This window comes from Poecile atricapillus, chromosome W, assembly GCF_030490865.1.
Source record: "Poecile atricapillus isolate bPoeAtr1 chromosome W, bPoeAtr1.hap1, whole genome shotgun sequence".
In the NCBI taxonomy this organism is placed as follows: domain Eukaryota; kingdom Metazoa; phylum Chordata; class Aves; order Passeriformes; family Paridae; genus Poecile; species Poecile atricapillus.
In genome coordinates, this window is record NC_081288.1 from 15,603,838 (window position 1) to 15,619,906 (window position 16,069).

The following is a 16,069-nucleotide window of genomic DNA, read 5'->3' on the forward strand; positions in this document are numbered from 1 at the left end:
GGTTTTGAGCTGCAGGGAGAGAGGTTTCCTGCAGAGGAAAAAAAGACCTATACTTCAAAAATAATGATGGGTTTCTGTATTCTTCTGATTTTAATGAAGTCTTCTCTTCATTCTCAGGGTTAATAAAGCATTTTTCAAGACCCCAAAAATGTTCCAAGCAAATGTGATAGATGCAAGACCAGGAATTTTTTAATACCTTAACTACAGGGAGAAAAGAACACCTTCCTGTAAGAAAGCAGCTTATGAGTTAACACAGGTGCATGAATTTTATGTGTGTCTTCAGGTATGGCTTGAAAGCATCAGTCCTCAGCAGCAATAAAAGACAAGATCTGAAAATTGCTCCCTGTGTTCACTGGCCTCATATGACTGATCTTTCCCCTTCCTAAAGTTTAGAAGAACTGAGAAGGTGCAATTTTTTTTTTTTTTCAATAAGATAGTATTTCACTGAATGAGAATGAAGGAACAGCTGCTTTAGGAAGACCTCTTACAGGTTAACTTCCTTGGCTGGGTCTTCTCTGGTGGCATCCTTGTCTTCCAAGGTCATGCTTTACATTTGATTCTTTTGAGGAAGATAGAATTAAGATAGCCTAGGGAGTAGTACATGGGAAGACAATGACTTTGGTTAATCCTTACTCTTGCACATCAGATTCTAGATGAAGGGTCCCAGCTTGACCTGTTCCTAAAGCTTCAGTTATGGCTTTAAAAATTGGCCTGGTCCTATGGAAGAAAGACCACCATGTATTAAAGCATTAGTTAAAATTAAAAAGGTGAGCATGTAACAGTGCACAATAAATGCCAGCTGCTGTTCGACGGAGTGGATTTTTCTGCTACTTTCAGACCCCGATGCCCACAGTTTCTGATTAGAGGAGATGGAGGTCCTTCTGGAAGAGGCTGGTTGCTGATGGATGGCTTCAGTGCCTGAGGGTGCTGGATGCCCTGAAGTAGGACAGGAACTTGTAGCAGAGGCTCACCACAAAGTACCAGATGTTTCGAGCCATCTGTGACCTTGCAATGAAGATGCGCCAGATGATCACAAGGAGGGTGGTGTTGAATGCGTATCGAATGTTCCTCAGCCTGGGAAAGAGGCATCTTATCAAGAACCACACAACAACAAGAAGCTCACCAGCCCCCTGCATTTTCTATAGGTAATTCAGGAATAGATCCTATTTACAAGTGGGCCTCGGGCTTTTTGCCGTTCCTGTTCTATTGGAGATGCTGTGCTGGAGTCCTTGGTCTTTCCAAGGACTATGCTGAAGCTGGAGCACAGTGAATAGTTCATGGTGTAGGTGGAATGGCTGTAGTGGAATTCTCTCTTGTTCTGTAATCTCATTTCAAACCAGAGCAGCCATATAGAGAGGTTTTTCTTTAGGACAGTCTGTGTCCAATACTTTCTGCATCGGTTTCATATATTGGCTGTCTCTCACTTTGCAGGGTTTGGGGCAGGCTAGAGAACCTTCACAGGAGTTGACAAGCAAAGTTTTCTTAATTGGGTGAAACCCCATCTTTAGAATTGTGAAATTATGTAATGATCATAAATGGTCTTCACTGTTGCAATACTGCAGCACTGGGATTTTTTATTTTTGGGGGGAGTGGGTTAGTTTACAGCATCAGTTTCAATGTTATTGAATTTACAGATCTAATGATCCTGTCTTCTTTCTGTCAAGCAAAAGTTTCTACAGTTCTAATTCTCAATTTCCCAGTGCTTGATCAAAGGAAAAAAACCACCTAAAGACCTCAAGACTTGTTTCGTTTTTATAAGAGCCCTTTTATTTTAAGGTAAACTTTATCACTGCACCACAGCCCATGGTCTGAGGCAGTCAGTAGTCCATTCCTGAGGTCCTTAAAAAACCTCCTAAAAACAATCCATGAGTGATGAACTTGTTTAGGATTCCTAGCTATGGCGAACTATTCCCTTATTCTATGTTTGTAAATACTGACAAACCACTGTGATAAGTGGTAAGTTATTTATCTCCATTTTAATAAATAATATTTTTTTTTTTTTTTGCATCATAGCTAGGCTTATTTTCCCCAAAGGTAGTCAGGAGCTTTTATCTTTGTCCCTGGGTGTGACTTACTTGCGTAGATGCTGCTTTGCTGCTGGAATGCCAGCCATGTCCTCATTTAGCAAATACTTCTTAGCACCTATGCAGTAGCTCTCGATGTACTCTGACCAGTGCAGCTGGCGAACATCAAAGTTGTATAACTGGGATTTAAAGACAAAGTGTGAAAGCTAAACACCAGAGTTCAAAACCAGTTCACTTGAAGCATCAACTTCTCATTGATCTCTGTTCCTGAGAAGGTCCTGTCTCTGAAATTGTCAAAGCCACCAAGCAGTGCCAGACTGTGTTTCACAGGTACTGATTAATGTCCCACCCAGCTGGGAATCTGGGAAAAGCAAGCAGAAGTGTAGTGCTAGCTGGCAGAAAATAAAGGTGTTTATCTTTCAGGTGGCAACTTTTCCATAAATACATGTTTTGTACACACACACACACACACAATCATGGAAGAAAAATGACATTCCACACAGGCAAACAGATTCAAATGAAAACCTCCACGCAGTTTTAATGTGTCACTAGAATTATGTGTAAATAAACGGGACATTGAGTCAACAGGTGCCTCTGCATCAGTGTTACTCTCAGCTGTGCTGCATTCTCTTTTGGCAGCTAGATCAACAGAAGTCCTGGAAATGGGTCACTTTGGTGTTTGGCATAAACAAGATCTCATTGCAGAGCCAACTACCCCAGTTCATTCTAGGTGCTCATACCAGACAAACTGTTAGTAAGTTCTCAGGCAGCTGTCTGTCTCTTAGAGCAAAGAAAGGCTTTGTAGAGAGGAAGAAGTTTTCACAAAATAGGTTGGGTTGTAAAGGACCTGAAAACATTCTCCAGTAATAAATGGAAAGCTCCTGAAATAAATATTTCAAACTGAAATAAATTTCAATCATCTAGATATCATTTAAAAACTCAAGAACACACCAAAACTAATTGCTGCAGATGAACAGAATCTGAGATTAGCAACCCATATTCAAGACATATTTACCTTTTTGTCCTCTGTGTTAAGGTGACTCATTAACATATTCATATTATCCGAAGACCAGTTCCAGGACTGGGTGGAGAAATACTGCAGGAGTGTCATAGACTTGTGCAGCCGATTGATGATCTTCATCATTCTGAAACAAAGGGGGAGTATCAGAGGTGAGCAGGAAGTCTGACCTTATGTAGAAGCTGCTGGTTTGTGTTTCCACCAATCCAGGTGAATAAACATTGCAATTCCTCCTGAGCACTGCCCTGCTACTCACTAGGCTGAGAACTTGCTCAACAAGTCCAAACTGTTCCAGCTGAGCTCTTGAGCCTAGAGCTACTCAGCTTTTACTGTTGGCTCAAACATGGCAGCAAATGTGTTTGCCACTGATGTCCAACTCACTGGTCTGGCCTAAGCAAGGGTTGGAAGCTGCATCTACCTAATGAACCACTGTGTAGGGAAGAGTCCATCTGAGCCAGCATGAAGTCTGCACCACAAAGGTACAGTGCTTCTGTTCCCAAGGCAGATACTTCTTTTTCTGCTACAGGAATTCTCTTCTGCTCCTAAGCCTGAATTGTGTACTGAAGCAAGGCTCTGATTTTTGGCATTAGCTCCAGTATTTGGTGACCACATCTGCAGTATGGACACTGAGCTCAGAAGTCATTTGCTCAACTTCAGTTTTCAGACAGAACCAAAGAATCAGAGTGGTTCGAGTTGGAAGGGACCTTAAAGATCATCTTGTTCCAACCCTCTGCCATGTGCAGGGCCACCTTCCACTATCCCAGGTTGCTCCAAGCCCTATCGAACTTGGCCTTGGACACTGCCAGGGATGGGGCAGCCACAGCTTCTCTGGGCAACCTGTGCCAGGGCCTCACCACCCTCACAGGGAAGATTTCCTCCTATGTAGTCTAAATGTACCTTCTTTCTGTTTGAAACCATTGCCCCCATCCTATGATTATGCTCCACGGTAAGAGTCCCTCACCTTCTTTCCCACTGGTTTGCTTAAAGTATTGAAAAACTGTTACCAGGTTTCCCATGTGCCTTCTCCAGCCTCAACAGTCCTGGCTCTCTCAACCTGTCCTCATAGGAGAGGTGCTCCAGCCCTCTGACAATCTGTACGGCCCTCCTCTGGACCCACTCCAACAGCTCCATGTCATTGTCGTCTTGCTTCAGAGGCATAACTGCTTAAGGACTTGGGAAATGTAGGTTCAGGTCCTCTCGTGTGTCTTGGCCTTTTCTTACTAATTCTTTTAATATAAAAGTGGATGACAATAATGCTGTCCCCTACCCTGAAGGATTATTTTAATTGTCCCAGTCATGAGTGAAAAAGGCCTCTGGCAGTTGTTTTGAAGTGTGATGTACAGGGCTTGATCAATTCCGAGAGGACACCACGTCCTCTCAGACTGGATAAGGGCAAAAGAAAGTATTAAAAGGCTGATTTTCGTGGAAAACAGAGCTATTTTCATGCAAAATATTGAGCTGCCCCAGAGGGAAACACAGTTCCTGTGACAAATAAAAGGTGGCAGTCTGGAGGAGAATGGTGCCAGGCTGGCCTCTCCCCATACAGACATGACTGCCACGACGATAAGCACTCAGCACAGTACAGAAAGACACACAATGAATCCATCAGCTCAGACCAGAACTGTGCAGCTCACCCAAACCAACTAGAAAGAGCACTAAAACCTTAGACAGGCACTCCTTCTTAAAGTGGCTTTCATTTTAGAGGCAAAGCAGACTATCAGATTAAAGGAACCTTCATTCTGAATAATTATGTGCACGTTGACTGAATGCAGTTTATCTGAACTGCTTTACAATTCTTTCAGATTAATCTTCTTGTGTAGGGCAAGCACCATGGGGCAAAGCTTTGTGAATATTTTAATACATTTTGGGAACTTGGGAAAAAAAAAAAGAAGTATGCAGTTAGATTGGAAAGATCTGAAGCTGCCCCTCAAACTGACTCCCCAACATCTTTAAAGTGCTTAGGACTAATGGAAACTGCCAGAAAAAAAAAGAAAGGATAAAAGAATCAACTCTTTAGTATATGGAAAAAATTCTTCCCTTTGAGAAGAGTGTGAGAAAGAACCTGGCACAGGTTGCCCAGAGAAGCTGTGGCTGCCCCATCCCTGGAAGTATCCAAGGCCAGGCTGGACAGGGCTCTGAGCAACCTTAGTGGAAAGTGTCCCTGCCCACGGAAAGGGTAGAACTGAATGATGTTTAAGGTCCCTTTCAACCTAAACCAGTCTGATTCTATGATCTGAAGAGATATGTGTGAAAACTGTGCTTCATGTCAACTGCCTGAGCTCAATTGTTGTGATCACATTCAAAACACTGACTAATAATTTGTATGAAGGAAAGGTCTTCTGAAAAACATCAACTGAGTAGAAACATGCAAAGATTTCTTGCAGGAAGTCTCATCTTCCACTGGGGAGGAATTGACGGGAATAAATCAAGTATTAGCTCTCACTGTAGCCACACTTCAGACATGCTTTTTGTCTTCTAGAAAACTGTTTCCAGCAATGATAAAGATTCTTTAATTGCTCCCACACAGAGCCTTGCACGAGCAGATGCTCAACTGAGACAGGACTGCCCCAAGAGACTGCTAAGGGTATAGCACATTATGCCCTCAGTCATGGATGGATGTGCAGCACTCACAGGAAACTATTTACGGCATGATAATTCCAGATGATATCTGGAAGTTTATGTGAAATAAGCTTACACCTAAAAAGGCTTTTTTTAAAAAAAAAAAGATTATTTTATTTTATTTATTTATTTATTTGAATTGGTTTACTGCCCTTAGACCATAAAGGTCTGATATTCAGGTAGCTGGAAAAGAAGAAACAATGAGCTGCTACCTACAAGAAACAATGAATGCTTTCTACCATACTGCAGCAATACCTGGATGTGGTAGCTGAAGGAGTGTGTCAAAAGAAAAGGAGTATTAAAAAAAACCAAAAACAAACAAACAAAAAAGACTTGGAAAACTCCCAACTTCATTGGTGAGCTGTCTTTGCTGTGGCTGCAAATCTTAAAGTTCAGAAGATCAGGCTGAGGTCTGTCCGACATTTAACTACAGCATTGCAGGCAGTGTCCACTGGTTAATTATGCCAATCAGTTTCATAAAAAGAAATGTCAATTGTAATGGCAGTGCCAAGATCCTACTGCTGCACATTTCAACAAAGCTTAAAAATTCCATCCTCATTTTCAGTTTGCCTGTATTTCCACGGTAATTCTTTCCTCCTGGATAACTGGAAGTCTTTACAGACCAATCTGCCTCTGAAGCAGAATGTCAGGGTGTAGTCATTTTAAAGCACTAGCTAAAATCTATCACACAGGGATAAATCAAAGCAATGCCAGTGATTTCCTTGGAAACATCTGAAGCCAGCTTTCTCACTAGCAGAGGAGAACAAGAGCAGCTGAGATCAACACAACACTGTCATCCTGTTCTCACATTGCACAGTAAATCCTCCTCTGTGGTGGCAGGGAGTAAAGGAGGACAATGTCTGGAGTAACGTTACTTACAAGAGGATTCCTTCCACATGGGACATGCATATTGCTGTTCCTCCAAGCCATACCACTGCCAGGGCTCAAATACCACCTGAAATGGTGAACAGCCCTCCTAAACACAATTAGAATTTAATCATACTCAGAGATAACTACTTCCTAGATTTTAGGCCAGTGCTGCAACCAGCTACTTAGGCATCTGATTTATGGGGAAAAAAAATGTATTAGCTGGTATGTTCTAAACCTTGGCTGTCTCAGGTCCTTATGCAAGCTCATGTCAGACAGAGGTGATCCCATTGGAAAGTTGAAGTGGTAGAGATCTGGATATAGAGAAGACAGAAGACTACCAGTCCTCCTCTGCCTTGGGAAACTCTGAAGTGTGTAAAACTGAGTTCAAGAGATGTGCTGTTCTCCAGGTGCTGGGAAGGGTGCAAGCCCTAGGCAGTGCCTAGCTATGTATTTTCCTCATTTTCCTCAAGAGAAGGAAACAGGAAGAAGCTCAAGGGCTCCAGTTCTCCAGTTCTCATCAGTGGCTTGAGCTCTGCCTTCTACAGGAGTGACTGAGAGCACCATTCCTTACCTGGGCTTTCTCCCTGTGAGCCTCATGTACAGGTCATAGAGGATGGCAGGTGCCTTGTGGCTGACAGTGATCCAGTACTGGTTTATCAAGTAGCTGGAGGTCATGTGAGCATTGGGTGTTCGAAAGGCCTGCTCCAGGGGGTTCCTTTTGAACGTGGACATGACGTACTGCCCTGCAACGGAAGAGGCATTTTTAACTGGCAATCACTCACTTCCAGCTGGGCTGGAACCACAGTGCAGCACAGCCCAAGTTATTATGCTTCTCACCTCCAGCCCACAGCTCTCTGAACTGTGTCACAAGAGCTTGGACCAGGTTGTCCCTTCTGCCATGAAAATTGATGACTCCATCTATTGCCCATTTGAAACCTAATCCTGCCTGACACTGACAGACTGGCAGACAAAAACCTCCTTGTCAAAGCACCAAAACATAAAGGAGGAAAAGCAGGCAGCCCTAAGAGCTTCAAGAAGCTACAGCTCTGCTTTCACCTACAGCAAATGTGAAAGAAATTGGTAAGTCCTGTCATTTCTTTAGATCACTGAAAGCAAACTTTGATCTGCTAGCATAAAATAAAAATTACATTTCTAATTTTCAATCAGATTTTCCAAAGGGCTGATGTCCAAGTTAGTCTGTTCCTTACACAGGATGATAGCTTTAAAAAGACTTCATTATATGCTTTCAAACCACATCTGACCCACACCACCAAATGTCTGCCTGTTTTCAGACCTCTGCTGCTCTAAGGCAGCAAACTCTCTTGCATTCTTAACTTCAAAACAAATGATAGCATGGGAATATTCCCTTTCCTTCCCTTTGTACGTTAAGGCATAAAATAGGCTGGGTCTGATTCTGAGCTCTGGCAATGGCACAGTGCCACAAAGTGGCATCTAGATGTGCATATCTGGGACATTTGCATATTGCAGAGGCTTAATACAACAGCAGTAGTTGAGTGTAAGACTATCATCCTAGGGACTGATAAACAGATGGTGCTCCTATTCCTGAGCACCAGCAAGCTCAAGAAAGAAGAATATGTGGGCTTTTTTCACTTTCTAAAAAACTGATTTGAAAGTTAACAACATCAGTCTGTGCTTATATTATAGTTTAGTCTCTAAGCTTATGTTACAAATAGAAAATCAGATGAGAATTTGCAAGCCACAAGAAACATCCAGATCATCCTCAGATAAGCAGATTCCAGTCATAACATTCAGACAGAACTCTCCAGTGTCTGTGGTCAGCTCATTACTGCACTTCAAGTAGTGACTTTTGCTGTACTTCTTCTAAGAACCCCAAACCACCTTTTTGTCACCTCTAGGAGCTACTGCAATGACTCGTAGGTTGGTGGTCCTTCCCCCCCAACCTGAAGACAAAAATGCAGCAGCAAATCCTACAGCTCAAAGGCAAGTTCTGCAGAAGGAGAATCAGACAAAGGTCTCACCCTGGTAGACTATCAAGAATAAACTGAACTTAATTTATGCCTTGCTGAACATAATTTTCCAGCCTGTTTTAAGGTTTAGTTTTGAGGAGAAACTGCTAAATGTATGTCACAAAGTCAGACTAACCAGATTCACACTGCAGCAAAGCCCAGTATGCTTCTTCAGATAAAAATTTAGTTATTTAACCACATCTTTGTAAGAGCATGAAAAGTAATGAGAAAGTAAAAGGGAAAAGAAAAAACCCCAAGGCATAGCATTATTTGGAAAAGAAAGAAATCAGTTAAGGTGCCTTTTAACACTAAGAGGTTTTGTCTATGTCTGAGGAGCTTCAAAATGAACTGCTTTGCAATGAATGTTTAAGCATAAACTCTCTTCTAGATCTCTTTCTCCTCCCTCCCTCCCTCCAAGCTCATCACTCAAAGCGTACTCAAAGTGTCAGTCACCATCTCAGTCACTTCTGTTCCCAACCCTCAGTTTCCTCAGCCTAATCCAGCCTCAATTTCTCTATTTGATCTTTCTCCCCTTGAAAAATCCATACTCCATTGTGTCCACCTGTCACTCCTACAGCAGGTCCTGGTGTCATCTGACCTAACCAGGTAGTCCAGGCCCTCTCCTCTGCAAACTCCACGTTTTGCTTTGCACTGAAATGTTCAGTCCCATGCCAGGTGACTCCCATTCCCCTCCCCGGTTCTTCAGCAGCTTCCAGACACTCAGAACCCTCCACTCTGATGACCAGTCACACACCCTGACTCCTTGAACAGAATTATGTCTATTTCCTAAAATTAAATTGGTAGGAGACTGAATTGAGGATTCAGACTGGATGCAGTTTTAACACTGTGATGCAATGAATCTTTCCCAAACTCATTTATTTAGCCATGCAACATCTTTAAAGACAAAATTTTGCACTTTAATACTCCATCCTAATTCTCTGCAGTATGCTGCTCTCAGGAAAACTGTGGCTGCAACATGTGGTAGAAAAAGCTTTCATAGTGTCACCCAAGGAGAAAACTTTGCCTTCAGTACCACCACACAGCTAAGCTGCTGCTGCTACACCCAGATGATTTCATGGCTATATCCACAGCTATAAGCAGAGGAACAGAATAAAATCAATGATAATGCACTAATACATTGCTGTTTTCTGAAAAAGGGTTAAGAAAGGCAAACCTCAGAAAGTGGTGCTATGGTGGCTTTTGCTGAAGCAGCAGCCTGTGAAGAGCTTTGCACTCACTCCTATGAAAAAGTCACAAAAGATTTGTGACTGAAAAGCCAATTGCTGGAACCTCTTCTCTTCCCTGCTAGGCCACATGATCAAGTATCATGGTTAAGACATTTATTCTGTAAATGCAATTGTCTCATTCTCTGTAAATGTCTCATTCTCTGCTGACTTAATTTGCCATGTAAATAATGGAAGGAGAAAAGCAAAGCAAAGAGATGAGAGATGGAGTAGCCAGCCTCCTGTATTTAAAGCACGAAGATATGAATGCAGGGGTAACAGAAAGTAAACCAGGCACATCTGTCCATGAATGTACTAACTGTACACAGTATTTCACAGTACACAGCTGAGACAAATTCTGCTTCTTGGCTTCAGCATATATTTTTCTCAGTAAGGGTGTCAGGATCTGTCTCCCTTTCTTTCACCCCTGCCTTGGAAGTACATTCACTTGAAGAAAAATCAGCCATGAAAATAATTTGATTTTTTTTTTCCCACAAAACTCATGATCAAAATACAAACTCTTCTTGAAGCTCATGTGTCATCTCAATGTTCTCCTCCTCAAGTGCACACCTGTTATTTCTGTTCAGAATTTTCTGATGGGCAAGAAAGACCACTTCACTTCCATAATGTCACAGAATCCTACAATGGTTTGGTTTGGAAGTACCCTTTGCCTCACAGGACCTTCACCTACTGCAGCTGGGTCCCCAAAATGCAGTATGAATGGCAGACAATGAATGCCACCTAAATTGAGGAAATGAACTCTTCAAAGTGTAAGGAACACTAATGGATGTTCTCCATTTAAATGAGACCTTACCCATTTCTCCCCAGAAGAAAGGGTTAATTCCCCCTGTTGTACAGTTGTACACCAACAAGTTTTTTGGCCTGGAAAACAGAAAGAAGTATTATTTTGTGATGTGAAGAAAAACTACATTTTTTAGGGAAGGGATTACAAAATCAATCAATTTCAAGAAAATTCCTGGTTTAAAACCAAATAAATTTTGCATTTGCTGTTGTGGAACTAAACATGGATCACACTGGTTTTATTTCTTCCTTCAGCATAAGTCAAGAATTAATGGAAAAGTTTTCTTAACCTAAGCCTGCCTTGCCAAGGGTGTCAAGTGATGTCATCAATACAGATTTCGTCTTACTGCATACTTGAAAACTGGACAGTTTTAATTTGGTGGATTTCTTAAAAATGCTTTGAGGGGAAAGCTGGCGAGCTGCTCTTCAAGGTCCTTTTAGGCTGTTTATTTAGCTTACTGGATGTAGCTCTACCCTCAGCTCAGAGGGCTTATTCTGTCTTTCAAAGTAAAACACCTCTTTTATTTGCCTGGGTTTGATTTCTCAGAGTTGCATAAACCTCCAGAATAGTTCATGTAGTTTATTCTTTGTACTCCTACCTAATGATTAAAGGCCAGGCCAGAGGTTCACAGGAAAAGACCTTAAATCTTTAATATCACTTCTACATACTCTTCTCAGCAATGCAAAGAAGGGAGATTTTTTAGATCATATAATATATAAGCCCATAATATATTTACATTGTGCAGTGTTTCGCAATGAAAACTCGCAGGGCTTTTTTACCAAGAAAACTCCGGAAGACACTTGAAAAGCAACTCAATCAAAAGGAGGCTCAAAAAACCACTGCTGTAAAGCTCTTGGCCTTCAGAAGAGTGACTTCTGAGAGGCAAGAAACAGGTCTCACCTGCAGCTGTAGAGATTTCCTAACTCTAAACCCTGCCTTTATTGCGTCTACACTTTCAGTCCTTGCCCACCCACAGGGAGAAAACACCAACCAGAAAATCCATCAGCCAGCCTCTTGCACTGGTTTTTAATCAGCTTCTCATTCCCTTTAAAGTGCTGGTGCAGGAAGCAAATATTCCAGGTGTGTGGCCAAAGAGGAATGCTACGAACAGGGATGTCCTCCCACCTGTGCACAGCTGTGTACCACCCAGCTGCCAGAGTCAGGTTGATGGCAACGTCAACAGGAATCATGTCTGCCACCGCTTCGTTGTTGGCAATGACGGTCCGCAGGATCCCTTTGCCTGCCTGTGGGACACAGGGAGACAGGGAAACAGTCACCCACTTCAGACTGGGCTGAAATTTAACTGGCAGGACTCCAGCAGCGTGCACTGGGCACAGGCCAGCACCAAAGCGAATTTTTTCTGCTGCAGATTATTTGGTTTCTGTGACAGCAAAGATGCATCTCCTGTGGAGCCCACTATCCTGCATTTTCAGAGGATGCCTGCAAACATGATGATGTCTGTGCTGTGTACAAGAAAAGCTGGGACTCTTAATTTAACTCAAAATGAAAGAAAGACCTGAGGAAAGAAATGTATCTGAATTTGCTGCTGTAAAATTCCCAGTGATGGCTGGAAGTTACATTTTTCTTAAATGACACAGGCAGACACAGGTCTGAGTGTCCCTCAGAGACTGCCGTCACTTTGCACATGACACCAGTAGGATTTTTGAAAAGTTGACTACATTTCCTTTGGATGTATTCACACTCTCCTCTTTTCCAAAGCTGTCTGTTAAGCACAAAGATATAAAGGATGGTCCCTGCCTTGAAAAACACATCACCCACCAAAACTCAGTAAAAGGAATCAGTACAAATATGAAATACTGACAACCAAATAGAAGAAATAGGCAAGAACAAAAAATGTTCACCTTGCTTTGGTTGGAAGTGCATTCTCAGGGGATCAGGCACCGCAAATTATATACATGTAACCTGAATGTTTATCAAAGGATTTCCATGATGACCAATCAGGCTTTGGAGGTTCCACAGGAGAGACATGGCAACAGCATGGCAGACTTCATCAGAGAGGACAAGGCAAAATGCAGAAACGTGGGGGTGAAATGGGGTGAAGGCACTTTACTTGGTGCATCAAACGTGAGAGCTGAACAGAGCACATAAGAGAAGAAGCCCCACACGGCAGAATCAAGGTTGTATTCAAGTTATTTCTCATGTGGGAAACAATGAAGTGAAGCTGAGGAGCCAGGGTAAACGCTGAGAGGATAAAAGTGAAGCAAGGAAGGATAAAAGCTCTTGTAATCTAGATCTGTGCAAAAGCAGAGGGAAGGATTTAGTGAAGGAGCAAAAGAACATCTGCTACAGATCCATCAATATTTAAAAGTTAGGGCAAAGGAAACATTATAGCTTTTCTTATTTGATTTTCATACAATCTGTAACTCCAATTTCATTATAAAATAGATTAATATTTTCTACAGCAACTAAACAGGAAGTGCCTAGTTGTGGAAAACCCCTTGCCTGAAGTCTGAGAAGAGAAAAAAAATCATTAAAGAAGCATTTAAGACTTGCAAAGCACATGCCATTGTCTAATGGTCACTGGTGGATTTTAAGGGACACTGTATTCCCTCTCTGGGAGGTATTTATCTTTTGGGGTCTTTTTGGTGGCTGTTCTCATACTCCTTTCCCCTTCTGCAATGAGATGTGTTTGTTGCATTTCACAGCTTGCAAGTAAGGGAATACCACTTCTGACTGATTTAATTTTCAGGAACTAGGACTTCTGAGCAGTCCTATCTCATCCTCGGTGCATCTGGCAGAGGGATCACATACTCTGCCATAGACAAGAGTGCAAGATTCCCCACATGGCTCACTCCATCCTCCTCAAACCTGTGTCACACATCGAATTCTGCTGCCCTAAGCTGAACTATGGTTAGGCTCAGACACTAAAACTACAACTTTAAACACCACTATGATTTTCTTTGGGTTCTTACTACTGGCTTTATTCAACGGGAAAAAAAGGCAGAAAGAAACAAAGGAAGCAACCAAGCTCAGCTCTGAATTTTCCACTGCTATGAACATGTGCCCACTAGAGACCACTGTGTGATCAACTATCACATCTTCACACTAAAGACCTTTCTGAGCTCTTCAAAATAAGGATGTTTGACGGGTCTGCTGCAAAATGTGTTCAGAGCAGCATGTGATGGTCATACACACATGAATGATTTCAAGATTTCTTACATTTTGTATTTAACAAAGGTTGGGGTTTAAGTGTTTTAGGTTACTTTTTACACTGAAAATGGTTCAGTGGTACTTCCATCAGGTATGGCTTGGTTTCTACTTATACATGCTGACATTCTTCTCTTTAGTGAAATAGAAGCTACTGCAAAGTGATGCCTCCAAAATAATTTCCTGGTCAGACTCTGATGTTTCTGGACAGCCTCTCAGCTGAGGTGCTTGGGGGCCAGCCACTGTCCAGACCACAAATTAAACCAGTTGTGCCCTACAGCTTCACTGCCTTGCAGGGAGGAAGGTCACTGCATGTAATAGGGAACAGTGAGACAAAATGCCTTAATTACACTCCAGCAGAAATGTAATTAATTTAATTTTGTTCCTCAATCAACAAACACAGCTCCCCACAACAGCTGGAGCAACTGTAGGCGAAAGGAACATAATTAGATTATCAAAAATATCTTGGACTCCCATATTTCATGAATATTTAAAATAAATGTGTCTATTTATGGAATGAAATGATCAGACTCAAACACTGCAACTGAGGAAAAAAGTCTTTGCAAGATTTGGAGTGCAGATTCTGCCCAAGTGACATCAAAGATCATCTGAACCAAATCTGAATCTGGGAGATGTTCTCCCTATAAGATGAGTTTGCCTTGAAGTTGAAAGTGAGTATTTTGATACTTCAAATTCACAAAACCAAACCACCAACACCACCTCCCTTTTGCTTTTTTCAACACTTCATTAAAGCAAATAAAGCTACTCATCTAATAATCCCAGGTTAAAATACATTTGGCCAGGAGAGCTGGTTGTACTGACACAACTTTCAGGTAATCAAAAACACTCAGATGTTTAAGGGTTCATTTTCAAACAACTCACCACATTCAAGCACATTAATTAATGTAATTATTAATTCCCCTCCTTCCGAAGGAAAAAGTCAGTAATTTGTGAACAAAAATTGAATGCCTCTGAAATGCATAGATGGGGTTCAGATGAAAGCATTATTTGTCCTGTGCATTCCCTAACTGTAACAGTTTCTATTTATGCTCTGCTTCAGATATAAATGAGTTTTTTTTACAAGATCATATCTGAATTTTATTCTGCTCTCCTATGATTGCAGACCACTAATCCTTTTATACACTGCACCAGGCTGATTAGAACATAGTTTTGACAAAGTAATGAAGTTGGACAACTCATACATAAACATACATATCTGCCAAGAGCTATACAGTGTTATGGACTGACAGAGAGACCTAAGGCAGTGATTTTAGCTCAGAAAAAAAAGAAATTGTAAGGCAGGAGAAAAGGTATGCAACTTTACTCTTTTCAGGTATTAATAGTAATGATTATTTTCATCTTACAGGGAATATTTTATCAAGTTAGGAAAAAATATAATGAATCATCAATGTGACTGGCAGAGTCTGAATCAATCATACTATAGGTGTAGTCTGTACAGGGAAAAATCTTGCACAAAGCAGTGGGAGCCAGAATCTTTGGTATTGTGGAGGGATAACAAGGTATAGCAGTGGATTTGGAAACAATACACATAGAGACAAATGGAACTGCTGCCTTGTATTGACACTGTGGTAACCTGTCCTAGAAAATAAAGTTGTGTTAAAAGACTCAAGCTGTGATACCCATGCATTACCCTCATGTCAAGGATACATCTTTTGCCTTTTCTTTGAAAATCTGGCTAAATGTGACCAAACCTTTAGATTTTTTGGAGTTTTTAGGAACTGCAATTCACATTTTAGTGAACCAGCAACATGAATAGTCTCTCAATGTCCTTTTTTTGACCTCAACACAAACAGACCATCCTCCGGCTGACAAACCCGTGGCAAGTGTGGGACATCTTTCTCCCAGACTCAGAAAACTCCTGTGGTCCTTGACTGCACACAGTTTCTAAGTGAATAGCAATCAGAATTTCTATTTTAGTAACAAACTCTGCTTTAAGGGAGATAAAATAGTAACCAGACATACCGCAATAAATATTCCACTGGTCCCATTGAAGTTGTCAATCCAACCCTGTGGAAAAGGAGAATGATTAGTGTTCCCTTCAATGATATGTTGCTTACACAGGCTTCTAAATGATGACAGTAGTATGGTGTAGACAAAGAAGCAAGAAGACACCAGTTTAGATGGATGCCAGCTCATCTGGGACAGCTGCCAGCATGCCAACCAGTACCAGGGGATGCATTGCCTGCAATTTACACATCAACAGAATCTAAGTTTATTCTTAGAAACCACTTCTTTCCTACTCCCTGGCCTCAGGAATAAAATCTGGCTTTAAACACCACAGTGTCTTGGTGCTGCCACATTTGCTGAAAACAGCTGGAGTGATATTTACCTTTGAC

At 41.6% G+C, this 16,069-nt stretch overlaps 1 protein-coding gene across 1 annotated transcript in view; it reads right to left on the bottom strand.

The window, feature by feature from the left end:
* Positions 1 to 440: 440 nt before the first annotated feature.
* The window catches only part of LOC131592409 (fatty acyl-CoA reductase 1-like), a 114,927-nt gene continuing 99,298 nt past the window's right edge, over positions 441 to 16,069 (bottom strand). The window contains exons 6-12 of the mRNA XM_058863900.1: positions 15,696 to 15,740; positions 11,670 to 11,788; positions 10,557 to 10,624; positions 7,103 to 7,274; positions 3,040 to 3,169; positions 2,076 to 2,203; positions 441 to 1,074 (exon numbers count right to left, since the gene is read on the bottom strand). Coding sequence (XP_058719883.1) covers positions 912 to 1,074; positions 2,076 to 2,203; positions 3,040 to 3,169; positions 7,103 to 7,274; positions 10,557 to 10,624; positions 11,670 to 11,788; positions 15,696 to 15,740 — 825 coding nt within the window. The 3' untranslated portion in view covers positions 441 to 911. The remainder of the gene's footprint in view (positions 1,075 to 2,075; positions 2,204 to 3,039; positions 3,170 to 7,102; positions 7,275 to 10,556; positions 10,625 to 11,669; positions 11,789 to 15,695; positions 15,741 to 16,069) is intronic.